At 41.2% G+C, this 13729-nt stretch overlaps 1 protein-coding gene across 1 annotated transcript in view; it reads left to right on the top strand.

Annotated features, from left to right (window-relative positions):
* Positions 1–13729, top strand: part of LOC122796950 (zinc transporter ZIP6-like) — a 382396-nt gene that overhangs the window by 4590 nt on the left and 364077 nt on the right. Inside the window, exon 2 of the mRNA XM_044065725.1 lies at positions 10316–10487. Coding sequence (XP_043921660.1) covers positions 10316–10487 — 172 coding nt within the window. The remainder of the gene's footprint in view (positions 1–10315; positions 10488–13729) is intronic.

Raw genomic sequence — 13729 nt, 5'->3', positions numbered from 1 at the left:
TGTGGACATTGTATCCACTGTGATAAGGTGACAAAATCTAAACAATTCTCCAATCGCAATATCCCTTCAGTTTATGATATTAACTTCTTTGCCAACTGTAGTACTGATTGGTTAGTATATCAAGCTACATGTACCTGTGGTTCTTTTTACATTAGTCAGACTTCTCGCCCATTTAGAATAAGAATTTCAGAACACATCAGTAATATCAAAAATAAAAAACTTTTGAATGCACTTTACAAACACCATTTGATACACCACACTGCTAGGTTTTCATTTTTGATTATTGATATTGTAAAGGGCAATAAATCCAATAAAATTGGATGGCATTCCATTCTAAATAATTAAGAGAAAAAGTGGATTGTGAAACTGGGAGGGTTGTTCCCTCCTGGTTTGAAAGAACAATTTTAGATGGACCAATCGGCCTTTAGAAGCATGTATTTATTGTTTAATTCAATTGCATTTTTTCTTATTTGCACTGAGGAAGGCTGTGATATTATTCCGTCCGAAACCGGTCTGCTTATTTGTTTTATTAAAGTGATTTCGTACACAGTATGCTGGCTCTGTCTTTACTGGAACTTTTGTGTTTTTTGAGCCGTGCATTTGCCCTACGCGCAGGAGTGTCGTTTTGATTGGTATGTACTTCTGACATTAAAACAAAGTAGACTAGTCCCAGGACCGAACCCTGAGGGATATTGCTGGTAACTGCTCTTTTAATTGAGTGTGTGCCTGCAGCACTGTCAGACTGGATTCTTTTAGTGAGATAGTTTGCCCTCGAGTGAATAACATATAGGGGGTTACATTTAATTGGATTAGCTTATTGATGATTCACAAGTGTGGAATTGTTTCAAAGGCTCTGGACAAGTCCAGGTATGCCATGTGAATTGATTTACCCGAGTCTAATGCCTTGGTGTCTTGTTCAAAAAAAGTCCACCAAGTACCAGAGGCAGGATCTGTCATTTTCACAAACTCAGATTGGTTCAGGTCCAGGTTTTGAAAATTGCCTATGTCCTTGTTTGAGATCCATAATGATGCGCTGCATTGCCTTACAGGGTTGTAAAAGCCATCTGAAAGTTTTTGCTGCAAAATATCTGATCCTCTCTTGATCTGTCATTTTCACCACAACATGTTGGAGTGTCGCTTTCTGTCCTGGCTGTCTTCAGCCTGTCCTCTCCTTACTTGACCCTAGACCTGTACATTGCATCTCCAACCAATTTAAGTTGTCCTCCTCAGGTAAGGTAAGGCTGACTGCAAAGTGCTTGACAGCCTGCATTGTCTGTGACTTCTTATAGCTGTGCCCTGACTAACTGTTACCATACTTTAAAACACTTGTAACTTTACAGAATTATATTACCAACATCTACCTTTGTGCATTTGGTCCATGGTTAATATTTTGCATTTCTGATGACAGATACATTTCAGACTAATGTTTTGTAGTATTGATTATAATAAGGGTCATGTATAAAGTATTAGTGCAAAACTTTTCTGCAGGTAGTATGGGGTAACAAATGCACAATTTACAACCTTGACTATAGTTAATTCAGTACAGTAGCGCACATTGGTACAGTCCTACATAAGTAAATCCAACACTGACAGAATGGGTCTGCACAAAATAAACCTGTTCTGCATCCAAAAATATCTTTAATCTTCCAGAGGAAAAGGTCTGACCAAATCAGAGAGGCTAAAGGTATTACTCCATTTTCTTTTTTTTTTGGGGGGGGGGGGACTGTAGGACCCCCAGTCCTACTTTACAGTCATTATAGCAAAGAAAATACGGATTACTATAATGCTCAATAACATAGCCTAGTAATGTTCGCTCTGTTTAAAGGAAAATAGTTGAGAGAAAAACTAGAAAACTGATTTTTATTTATTTGTATTTTTATTATTTTGTCTTATTTATTTTTAACCAGGGTAGAACTCTGATCCAGGTAGGCCATTTTCAAGTTCATCCTAGAAGAAATCTGAATACCTTCTAAATTATCTGAAAAATATAATGTGGTAAACATTAGCAAATGAAGTATAGCAATTTTTTTATAAAGTTGCAGTGTCAATAAGCGAAGGTTAGTATATACCTAATGAGCAATGTTAAAATGTGAAATACTTGGGTTTACAATTAAAATAGTGTAGTTTTACAATTAAAATAGTGTAGTTGTAAGGTAGAAGTGTGGACGAAAGGATGTCAGGAGAGGGATGAAGTGGAGCTTTCACTTCTGTTTGCTAATTCGTAAGCAGTAGAGGAGTGAGCAGCCATAAAGATGCTTCTTTGCATCTGGCATTGTTGGGTGTGACGGGCAGGACAGTGGCTATAGTAATTTAAACCACATAATCTCTTGTTTAAAGTAAATATTTTGAGAAGTTCTAAGTTAATAGTGTGTATGTCTAATTTAAAGCCTTTTTCCTGGTTCTTTTTTGGAGTGAAAGTTGAGAGCTGGCACTGATGTGATGTCAAGTACTTTTATGGTATTTTCAAGTGTACTAGGAAGGTGTCTAATTAATAACTTTGGAATTGTGGTACTGAAGTAGATGCACAAGTATCAAACCATTTTTGAACAGATTTTTGTAGATACATATTTTCTCTGTATCAAAGACAGGAGCAATGTTCACGTTTAAAATGCAGTATTTTAGCAATGGTGTGGCATGTTTGCCAAAGTTGAAGGTACTATTTGTACTCAGTATGGGTCTGTAAATCCCCTATATAACTACATTTAACACCTTTAAAGGCATAAGCTGTTCACTTCTATAAGCTGAGTCATCCCGTTATAGTAACACTGATTTAGCTGGACTGAACTGACATTCTCTGCAATGCTGAAGTCCATGTCTGTGGATTGTACGCATCAAGTTACTTAACGTCTGCATTGCAAAGTACTGTGGGCAGTTATTAATGTGCAATTGTGGCTGTTGAGAATGGCTCATCAGAATTTTTGGCTAGTAATTCCCTTTATTTGTCTTATTCACATATAGTGGACATGTGTAAATGCAAGGTGAGACACTACCTTCATCTTTTCATATTTACACTGATTCTTTGTTTAATGCAGAAGCGACCTGGGGATCGTGAAAGTGCTTACTTTTGTTATTTTGTACTCTATTAAAGTTTTGTACTCTTGCTGTGGAACTCTGCGACTTCTTTTTTTCTTGATATTCTTGCAGACATCTTGGGTAGTTTGAGTCACCAATGAAGTAAAGGACAGTATATATCACACTGAGTTGTAAACTGTACAAAGATGGGAAAAAGGTGCCTTTTCATACACCCTACAGACAGAGACTCTAGGTACAGTCACTGACCATAAAGATTCTGAGTTTTCATACTGTGTGATTGGAAACTTAAAAAAGTGCTTTGATAGGTGAGTCTTGTCTCCTTTACAGATCACAGAGTGGTATCACACTGAAGTATTCGTTGGCTAATAAAATGGAGGTCAGAATCAAACTGTGTACATCTGTTTATGAAGTAAAAGACCTTAACAATTATACTAACTCCTATATCCGCACTTAGATATATAGCTTTACCTGTTCACCAAAGTCGATATTCTGCCTTTGCTGTTATTGTACCAATATAGAAATGGAAGTCTGGGCATACTGTGAAGAGACTGATCACATTACATGCACCTGACAGATTTCACCCGTGTTAGAAAAGTTGTAATACTGTACCTCTGGCTTTGTCTTTTTTTTTTTTTTTTTTTTTTTGCAGGAAAGAGCAAATTAAGTGCATCGATGGCTTAATGCTTTTGTAAAACCTTTATTTATTTATTTATTTTGTTTAAAATTTGTTAGCCCAGCTAGTCCACCAACACATGAAGATGGAGGGCCACAGTTTAATGTCTCATCCAAAAATGTATTGCACAAATGCAAGAAGCTTAAATAAGAAGAGAAATAAACTCAAAGCTATGGCATACTTTGTAACACTTATGATATGCTGGTTATAACTGAAGCTGAGCATTTTGCTGAAGTCATTCTGTCAAGATGTACGATGTATGAATGTCTTAGAATGTCACCATTAGGGCAAGGGGTAGTAGTACCCCCCTCCAGCCTGATTCATTTTGTCTAGCTATCCCATGCCTCTGTCCTTTGCTAAGTCTACCTGTTCTCTCCCTCCCTCCCAGGCTTTTCTGAGTAAGCTGGAGCCTGTTTGGATCTTAAGGGAATCATATGGGGGACAGCGCCATCAACTTTTTCAGCTTATTGAGGAAGTTATGACCTACCCTTATTTCCCACCCCTGCCCTGAGTGGCAACAGATGTGGAAGTGCAGTTGCACTGCCCTCGAAGTTGCACATGTTGTTAAGCATCATGGTATAATAACAAGTTACAGTACCATGAGAATGCTTCTTGGGATAGGTGTGACTATTTTGTCTAGGGACTTAAGGCACTTACTGGTTTTATTTATTAGATACATTTGACTAATATTAGAGTATAATTATTGTTAATTGTGGTTACTGGTCCAAAGAAGATTCACAAAGCTGTTGCTGTTTTGCAGACATCTGGGCTATCACTTCCAGTTGTCTTACCTTAATGTGAACTGCAATCGGCATATAGAGGGAAATTATGCTTAGGCTTTAGATACTACACAATCTCATTGTACAACAACTGGTCTTGACATGAAATTGAAGGCTAAAATTAGTAGGCATACTGCTCTGATTTTGTATTCCTTGATTTAAGACTTCTAAAAGAAATAAATTTTTTTTCATCAGTCATGTCAGTCTTAATAAATCTCCCAGGGGTAGGCAAACAGATTATAAAACTGCATTCAAAGTACTGCTTGATTGTTTTGACGCAGTCTTTGTTCTTTGCAAGCCCTTAAATATGCCCGAATACAGGTCACCGTCTTTTATGATGATCTGATGCTAGTTGGTCAATAATGAGGCTTCCAGTAATGGGAGATTTCTTCCCATGTGTCTTCTCAGGATGCTATGAAGCTTTCCCCTTATGTTGTATCCTTCAATTATTATATTGTAGTATCCAGTAAATGTTTTTGATTTTTGTAACTTGTGACTGTTTCCTAGACTAGAGCTATATTTCACTCAGTGAAAACAAAATATAAAAACAGGTAGCAAATGTAAATGGAATTGTATACTATGTTCTCGTTGAAAAACACCCTTGGTTTTTGTTTGCACTGGTATTGTCAAATCTTGCTGTTCTCAGTGGTTGGTTAATGCATTGGCCTTCATGATCTAATGGTTAATAATTATATTATCCCTAATGAGAATAACTAGGATCATACCATAGGTAATTTGAGGATACGCTTGCATGAGATAAAGCATTTAGACTTCAACAAAAAAACCTGGATGAATAGTTGAGATACTGAAATGGTGCTGAGAAGAGCACTCTGCAGAGATTGAAGCAACAGTTCATGAAGTCATTGACTTTAGGAATGGACCTAGGATCTCATTCCTATTAAAAAAATGGATTGTTTTAAAGTACATGTGTTGAGCCAAGCACAGATCTTTGCACAACTCCAGAATATTCATATTTTACAAGGGAAAAGAGTATTACCAGTCTTAACTTGTGCATTGAATTAAAAAAGTAGTAAGGTAACCAAAATATTGAGCCATCATCAAATCTGTGCAAGTAATCGATAAAGCTGTTGTTGGTATTGTCATACGCTTTCTTAAGATTAATAATAATTTCACCCCAGTTTAGCACCCAAGAGATAGGTCAAATATTTTCATGTTTCCCCTGTCTCTGCGTTATTTGTATCCAAAGTATAAGGGATAAAAACTACCATGGGAATGTAGGGTTATGGTTAAGATCCTCACAGATCAGTAACCTAGTAAGTATCTATAAACCTCTGAAGTAAATTGGAGCTTTATTAATTGCTATAGAGTAAACTATGTGACCGTCTCTGACTTTTTCCCTTTTGATTTAGCAATGGTCGCAACACGTTTTTGTTGCTTGCCCAAGAGTGTTATGTCACTATTTTACTGCATTCATAACCATCTAAAATTTGAGGATGGCCAGTAGTATGTGTGGTAAGGAGGGAATAATTAAAATAGGCTAACAAATAGGATCATAGGAGGTTACTAGGCTAATGTTCCTGGGGCCCTTACAAACCTAGCCAAGAGTTTATCCCCAAAAAGAAACCTCAGTCAGCACCTGTCGTCCCTGTCAGTGAAGGACACAGGTGGAACCCCTGGGACAAATGTGTGGTTTCCCATCCACTCATCAAGGTTGTGCTTGGAGAGGGTCAGCGAGATACTCTGTTTGACATGTATGGGAAGTCTATTCCAGAGACAGGGCAGCCTCTGGGAGACAAACCTGTCTGTCCAGCAGGTTTTGTTGATGTTCCATATTAGATTCAGGCCTTTCGTGTGAATAATGTGTGAGGAGTTAGACTCATGGCTACGGAGCATCTCTAGTAGGGCAGGGTCCGAGATTGCCTTGTAGGTGAGACACAGATCACCCCTGAGCAGTCTGTACAATACCGAATAAAGTGATATTGATTTGAGCCTGTCCACATAGGACAGGTTATTGGAGGCCATGGATTCTCTTTGTGAGGTATTTCAGTGGTCTTTCCAGTTGGTGCAGATGTTTAGAGAGGTGCATACCAAATTGGGCATTATACTCAAATTATTGGTCTAATGAGGGATGAGTATAGAGAGGTAATAACCTCATTTTTTTCTGGATGCAGTCCCTTTACTTATGAGATGAACCAAGTAAAAGGCTTTTCTGACCACAGCCGCTGCATGGTGGTCGAATGTGAGGTTATCAACCTGAGTGCCCAGATCTCTCATCACAGGTTGTGTGCTTAGGGGTTGCCGTTGATGTGGTAATCAGTAGGAGGCCATGTTTTTGCCGAATGGTGTGATACATTTTTTGCATTTAGCTTGAGACCATGACTTTGGCACCAGTCTTGCAGTATGTTGACATCATTTGGGGAGTCGATGACAGCACCCAACTTCGTCGTCCACAAACTTGGTCAGCAACCAGCCTTTTTTCTTTGCACGGACCTCTGAGAAGTAGATGCCAAACAGTAGGGGTCCCAGGACCAATCCGTGGGGAACTCCATTAGTGACAGGTCTGCTGTCTGAGGTGGAAGTGCCTATTTTGACTTTGAGGGTCCTGTCGGTAAGCCAGTTGGACACCCACCTGATGAGATGGGGATTTACTCCAAGTTGTGTTAGCTTTTCGATAATGTGCGAGTTGGGGAGGGCCTTGGTGACAGTCTCAAAGAAGTCAACCAGGTTCAACAGGCAAGATCTGCCCTTGACTTATCTGAACTGGGTGGGGTTGAGTTCTTGGAAATTGCCTATGTCATTGTTTATGAGCTCCATAATAATACGCTGCATGGCTTTACAGATCAGACTTGTCAAGCTAATGGGGTGAGTTGCACTACCTTTGTGCAAGGGGATGACAATGGCAATTCTCCACTCTGCTGGAATGAAGACTGTACTTAGGCTGTGGTTGAATAGGGTGCTCAATGACGAAGCCAGTTCTTGCTGGAGATGGTGCAGAATACAGCCTGGGATACTGTCAGGTCCCATGGAAGCTATATTGTTTGCTATGAAGGACACCTATCTGCTAGCATGTTGGCTAAGTCAACAGGATTGGCGTAAGTGATACTGCTAAGTGCTAATTCAGAACAAACCTGGCGGTTCCTAGGGTAACTCAAGAAGGTTTTGTGGCTTCCCTTTGTTTCGGGGGTTAATTTCGATTCATAATTGGCTTTGAAGGCTTTCCCTAGTGATCTAATCTGCTTGTTGAGGCGAAGGAGAGAGTTTTTTTCAATTTGCAATATGTTCCTTTTTACCCTTGGACAACAGTTTCTTCATTTTGCTGTAAAGCCTGTTGATAGAGGATGTCCACCAAGCAGGTTTATGTTTCCTTGAGGAGCAGGTTTTAGTTCTGTTTGGTACGGCTGGGTCCATGCATTTATACAGGTGCTTGTATATTGCATTGGTATACTGTTCAGCATAGTTGTCTGCATCCTCTGAGGGGGACGGTAGTGTGAAGAAACTGATACCCTCCCTTAGGTGGTTGTAGTCCACTTTTGAGAAGTTTTTTAGCTTGATTACAGCTGGGGGGGGGGGGGTTGATTGGGTTGGCAACTTCAAATGAGACAGTTTGATGATCTGATCTCACCAGGGAAGAACATACTATGGGAGCGGTGCAGCGATCATCCATGTTGGTGAGAACCAAGTCCAGAATCTCATCTCCCCTTGTGGGGGATGAGATGAGCTGGCATAGTGCGTTAGAATTAATGAATTCAAGGAATCGTTGAGTGAGTGCATTAGTGCAGGAATAGTTCACCCACTCTCTGGCGGGGTAGTTGAAGTCACCAAGGATCAGGGTGTTAGGGGGTACCTGAATGGAGTCAAGTAGATCTAGGTAAGAGGAATGGGTGTCCGGAGTCATGGAGGGAGGTCTATGGCTGACTGTAACTCGGATGGGTATCTTGCCAACTGTCAGTTGCACCTGGAGTGGTTCCAGTGCTTCATGCTGGCAAACCAGTCTGGAGGTGTGCCTGTACTTAATGAAGATAGAGACTCCACTACCCTTAGTCTTCCCAACCTCATTTTGGGATCAGAATGTGCGGAATGAGGTATAGCCTGGTAAGACAGAATTGCTCTCTACAGTCCTGAACCAAACTTCCATGACCGCACAGACATCGGCAAATTCGAGTGCAAGGAGAGCCTCCAGTGAATGCATTTTCGGGTTAATGCTCCTAGAGTTGTGCAGCATGACCTTCAATTTGCTTTTTGACAGATCTTTTATGTTGGAATATTTGTCTTTGGGACATTGCCTAAAAAAGGCACAAAGGGAGAGGCGAGAGCCTTGGCCAGGATCCGGAATCCCAGTGGTGACAGGTGGAGGCCATCTCTGGTAAAACATAGAGGCCTGTCATCCCAGTCAGACAGATACTGGATCCTCTAGGAATGGCATCAGAAACTAAGCCAATTGTTGAAGTTGGTTATTTTCTTTTGTTGGTATTGTGGTATACTTCTTGGCGAAGGTAGGATGCTGCTTAGGGCTAGGGTCAAACCTGCCTGGGACATATACTCTGAGCTCAGTCGTGTCTCTATCATATAGTCCAGGGAGGTACATCTCAAGTCATTCACACCAACATGGACAATGACAGAGTTGTACTTGTTATGGAGAGACTTGCATGCGTGATGTGTCAAATTCTGGCACCAGACAAACAACTGATCGTGACTTTCTCCTTGTTGAGTCTGGTGAGGGGGACATCAGTGTGTCTCACAATTGATTCACCAATGACTGGTATGTTTGGTTTATTGTTATGTCTTGTGGACTGTGTTTGTGAGACACTGGTGTGTTGTCTGCCATGTGTGATGTGTTTAGTGTTGTGTGTGGAGTGTTTGTGAGTGTGTTTTGGAGGTCTCTTCTGTTTAGGTAAGTTTTTTTGAGGACCTCCCCTTAGTTGTGTGTTGTGCTTAGCTATGTGATGTGCGTGGTGTGATGTTTGTGCTGGCAATCTCCTCTTTGTCAGGGGTACTGACTGTGGCATGAGAGGGCATGGATTCCAGGTTACTGATGCACATGCATATCTCACAAGTAGTCCCTTTTGTCCACAGGAGTGTAGGCCACAAGAACCTTGTTAAATGTGAAGTAACTGGCCTGAAGCATAAGTGCTAAAACCAAAACTAAGATGCTAGAATAACAGATAAATGTAATAAGGCCACTAACAAGCAGCAGTAAATGCAGCTGAATAAAAGCACTTGGACACTTAAGAGCACACAGCAAAAATAAGGTAATAAAGTAGGAAGTACACAGTTACAGTAAAAGCAACTGAATGAAATGTGAAGAATTTTTGTTTCATTTTTTAAGTGGAGAAGGAGGAAACCGAAGATAGTACAAGATTAAGGAACTAAGGGGGTAGGCCTTCCCAAATGCTCTCTATACTTAGTACACTGAGCTGATGAGATCGGACAGGGAGGAGTGTCTAAATCAAATTAACAGCAGGGGTGGGCATTTCCAGAGCCACCAAGTTTGAGTACAGCAACACTTGGGTGGGAAGAAACAAACAGTGCAGACAAAAAAGGACACAAACAACAAAACAAGGATATAATTGCTGTACAGTACAAAACAAGTGCAAAAAAGTGTACTTATCAGTTACTATATCAGATGGTTATAGAATCTAACACAGCCAATAAGTTAACTCCTGCTTTATCAGCTCTGCACAAATTCAGAGAAATGCAAATCTTTGTAATGTTCCTCACTGGTGGTTATGCTAACCAACATAGTTCATTTTCTGACACAGTTTGGTTTATCTTAATGCTTATCAGGTCTGTGTTACAGTAATACTTGGGGGAAAGTATGTAGTGGTAGTATAAGCATGATTTTTAACCTCCCAGTATTTCTTGTTTGCAGTGCTTAAACGCTTCTGTTATGTTGTTATCACATGGGATGATCCCTCCAGTAGATCTGACTCCAACAGAATTCAGCTATCTTTGTCCAGCACTCCTCAATCAGATTGTCAGTAAATCCTGCTTTGTTCAGAAGTCTGACCATCACCCTGAAGAAACCCATTCATTTAAAACAGGTATATTTTTATGTTTACCATAAATGTCCTAGTTAGATTAGTATTACTGGTTACCATATGATATGCAAGTGTTCCACATGGTTAAATAAGTACGTGATGATATGATTTTATTTGCTATACTTTTCCCTTTTTCAGGTGTAGTTGTGGGTTATGGCATGCAAACAGTACCAGAAACAACAGTAATTATACAGTTCTCTTCAGGTCTGCAATCAGTACCAATATAGATTTGAATATAGAAATAAAAATGAAACAAATGTGGCAGTGAGTGAACATTGTCAGTAGAGCAAGAGGTTTCAACCCACTTTGTGCTTGAACATTTAGGAGTCTGCTTCCTAGGTACTTGGACAACATTTAGTTTTTCATGGTTTGAGAAGATAGGAGAATGTGGCATACTGGGAAGGTAAGCATTAGATGCTTGGCAACTAATGGAATTGGAGGAACAATGCTGTCAGCTTGAGTTTCAAAATGTCTAGCTGAACAAGTCCATCTGGATGAGACAGAAGGTCTGGAGTCGGGTCCAGAGTCCAAGATTGTTGAATCAGATAAGGCCAAAGAAAGGGGAACCAAATCTGTCGAGGCCAAAATGGGGCAATGAGGATTACTATGCTCTTCAACCTGAGTGCTTTCTGCGGGAATTTTGGAATTAGAGGTATTGGGGGGAAAGGCATACAGGAGGGGGGCCAATTGTGGAGGAGAGAGTCTCTTGGTGACTTCCCCGAAGGGGGACTCTGGGAGAAGTAATTACCACATTTGTTGTTTAGGGAAGAGGTGAACAGGCCACAGTAAGGTTGGCCCACTAACAAAAAATCCTTTTCACCACTTCTGGATTTAGAGACCACTCATGAGGCTGAAGGATATCTCTGCTCAGTTTGTCTGGAATCACATTGCAACTTCTCGGAATATGTGTTGCCATTAGAAAATGGTTGGAAGAGATCGCCCACTGCCACACTCTGACTGCTTCTCGACAAAGGGGGTAAGACTTGGTTCCTCCCTGCTTGTTGTTGTACCAAACTACTAACATATTGTTTGTTTGAATTGAAGTTGTCCATGAGGAAGAGCTGTTTGAAAGGCCTGCAATGCTAGAAGCACCTCTCAAACCTTCAGGACATTGATATGCATGTTGGCCTCTAAGGGGGACCAAGTGCCTTGAACAGTCTTGCCCAGAAAATCCCCCCCTCCCATGTGGGAGGTGTCCGTGGTCGGTATGGTCGTGGGCTCTGGAAGGACAAAGGAGTGACCGAGGAGAATTTGTTTGGGATGAGTCCACCAAAGTAGATCCTTTTTGCAATAATTGGTGATCAGAATCTGGTCCGACATGAGCTGATGTAGCATAGACCAGCCAGCTAGCAGCCATTGTAGTAGTCTCATGTGAAACCTGGCTATAGGAACTAGAGTTATTAACACTGCTATCAAACCTAGAAATTGCAAAATTAGTTGAGCTGAAACCTGTGGATTATGTTTTGAACCTGTGTAATAATTCTTTGGAGTCTCTCTGAACTAAGGGATGCTGTGGTTGTCCTATTTAGAACTGCCTCTTTAAACTCTAAATTCTGAGCTGGAGTCCATTGGAATTTCTCGTTACAGTTATTCCTTGGTGGACACAGATGTTGAGAGTGTAATCGTTTGCTTCTATCAAACCATGCCTGGTTTCTAGCAATGAGCCAGTCGTCCATGTACAGAAACACCTGGAGTCCTTGCAGTCTTAAGTGAGCTGCTACTACTGCCATGCATTTGGTGAACACCCTGGGGGCTGTGGTGAGACCAAAGGGCAGTGCTCTGAATTGGTAATGACTGGTTCCCAGCCGGAAGTGGAGGAACTTCCTGAAGTGCTTGTACATCTCTATATGGCAATACGCATCCTCAGGATCTGTCAAGCACATCCCGTCATCTTTCCTCAAAAAGGAAAGAATGGACTGTACAGTGACCATCCAGAACTTTTGTTTGTTGAATTGATCTGTTCAACACACTAATATCCAAAATTGGCCTCCAGTCCCCTGTCTTTTCTGGCACTAAAAAGAATCTTGAGTAAGTTCTGGAGTCTCTCTGGTCTGGTGAGACTTCTTGGATGATTGTCTTGTGTAGCAGTTTTTGAATTTCTAGAACTGCTGGATCCCTCTGATTGGGTGAGACCGGGGATTTTTTTTGCACACAGGAGGAGGAATGGAAAAGGGTATGGTATAACTTCTGGATAAGAACCGTTGCACCGAAGAATCTATTATGTTTAACGAAGCATTTAGGTGTAAGGATAAGCATCCTCCACCTGACTCCAGAGGAAGAAAATCTGATCTCCTTTCAGGAATGCTGAAAGGGCTTACTTGGAAAGAAATCTCTGAAGCCCTGGTTCTGCAGACCACCTCTGCGATGTGAGCAGGTTCTTCCATTGTAGATCCCCCCCTCTGCCCATGGGGGAACTGCCTTCACTTGTGTCCTGGAAAGGCCCTTGGGATTTTTTGAACCACATCTTTACACCGCTCCTCTGATTCTTGTGGGGAGGGGGTGGTGGAAAAACATACTCCTATACCAGAAAGGGTCTTAACCATCCTCTTGCACCTGGATAAAGTCTCTTACTTTTTGGCTAAACAAAGACTATTCATCAAAGGGTACATTAACGAATGAAGACTTAATTGGCTCCGCAAAGTCACATGAGCACATCCAGGTGTGTCTCCTTATGGCTATGCCTAAACCCTCTGCTCTGGATGTCCCCTTGGTAGTATGCCCAATGAGCCTCTTGGACGAATTCGTTACAGACTCAGGGTGGCTAGCTGTGAGGCAGCTTTCTGTTGGAGCCCCTTAGCAACAGTTCCCAGGGTAACTCCTTGATTAGATCCCTCTGAAATCTTGTGAAATCTTCCAGAAAATTCAAAGACCTTAGGGTGAAGGTCAATGAAGCATAATCCCACTTTTCAAATCTATCCATCGCCCAAGACTCCCTGTTGGGTGGATGGGTAGATAAACTCTCCTCAGGGAGTTCCTTTTTTTGTGGAGGCCACAACGACCGTGGACTTGAACTGCTTATCTCCAGTCTCTTTGGGATGGGTTCATTTGTGTCTGGAGCCTTCCACACCCACTGTAAAATCAACTGGATGAGTTTGCCACTGGGTGGAGTCACCCAAGAGGTAGACTGGTGAGTACAGAAAGAATGCAGGTAAACTGATTCCTCTGAAGAAGGGTTTTGGGACTTTCAGTCACCCCTTTGTTTTAAAATTTCTAGGATGTCTCCGAAGGCGACATCTTCAAGCGGT

Source organism: Protopterus annectens, chromosome 3.part0, assembly GCF_019279795.1.
Source record: "Protopterus annectens isolate FY-2018-M chromosome 3.part0, PAN1.0, whole genome shotgun sequence".
In the NCBI taxonomy this organism is placed as follows: Eukaryota; Metazoa; Chordata; order Ceratodontiformes; family Protopteridae; genus Protopterus; species Protopterus annectens.
The sequence above is the reverse complement of the archived record's forward strand: the minus strand, read 5'-3'. Positions and strand labels throughout refer to the sequence as shown.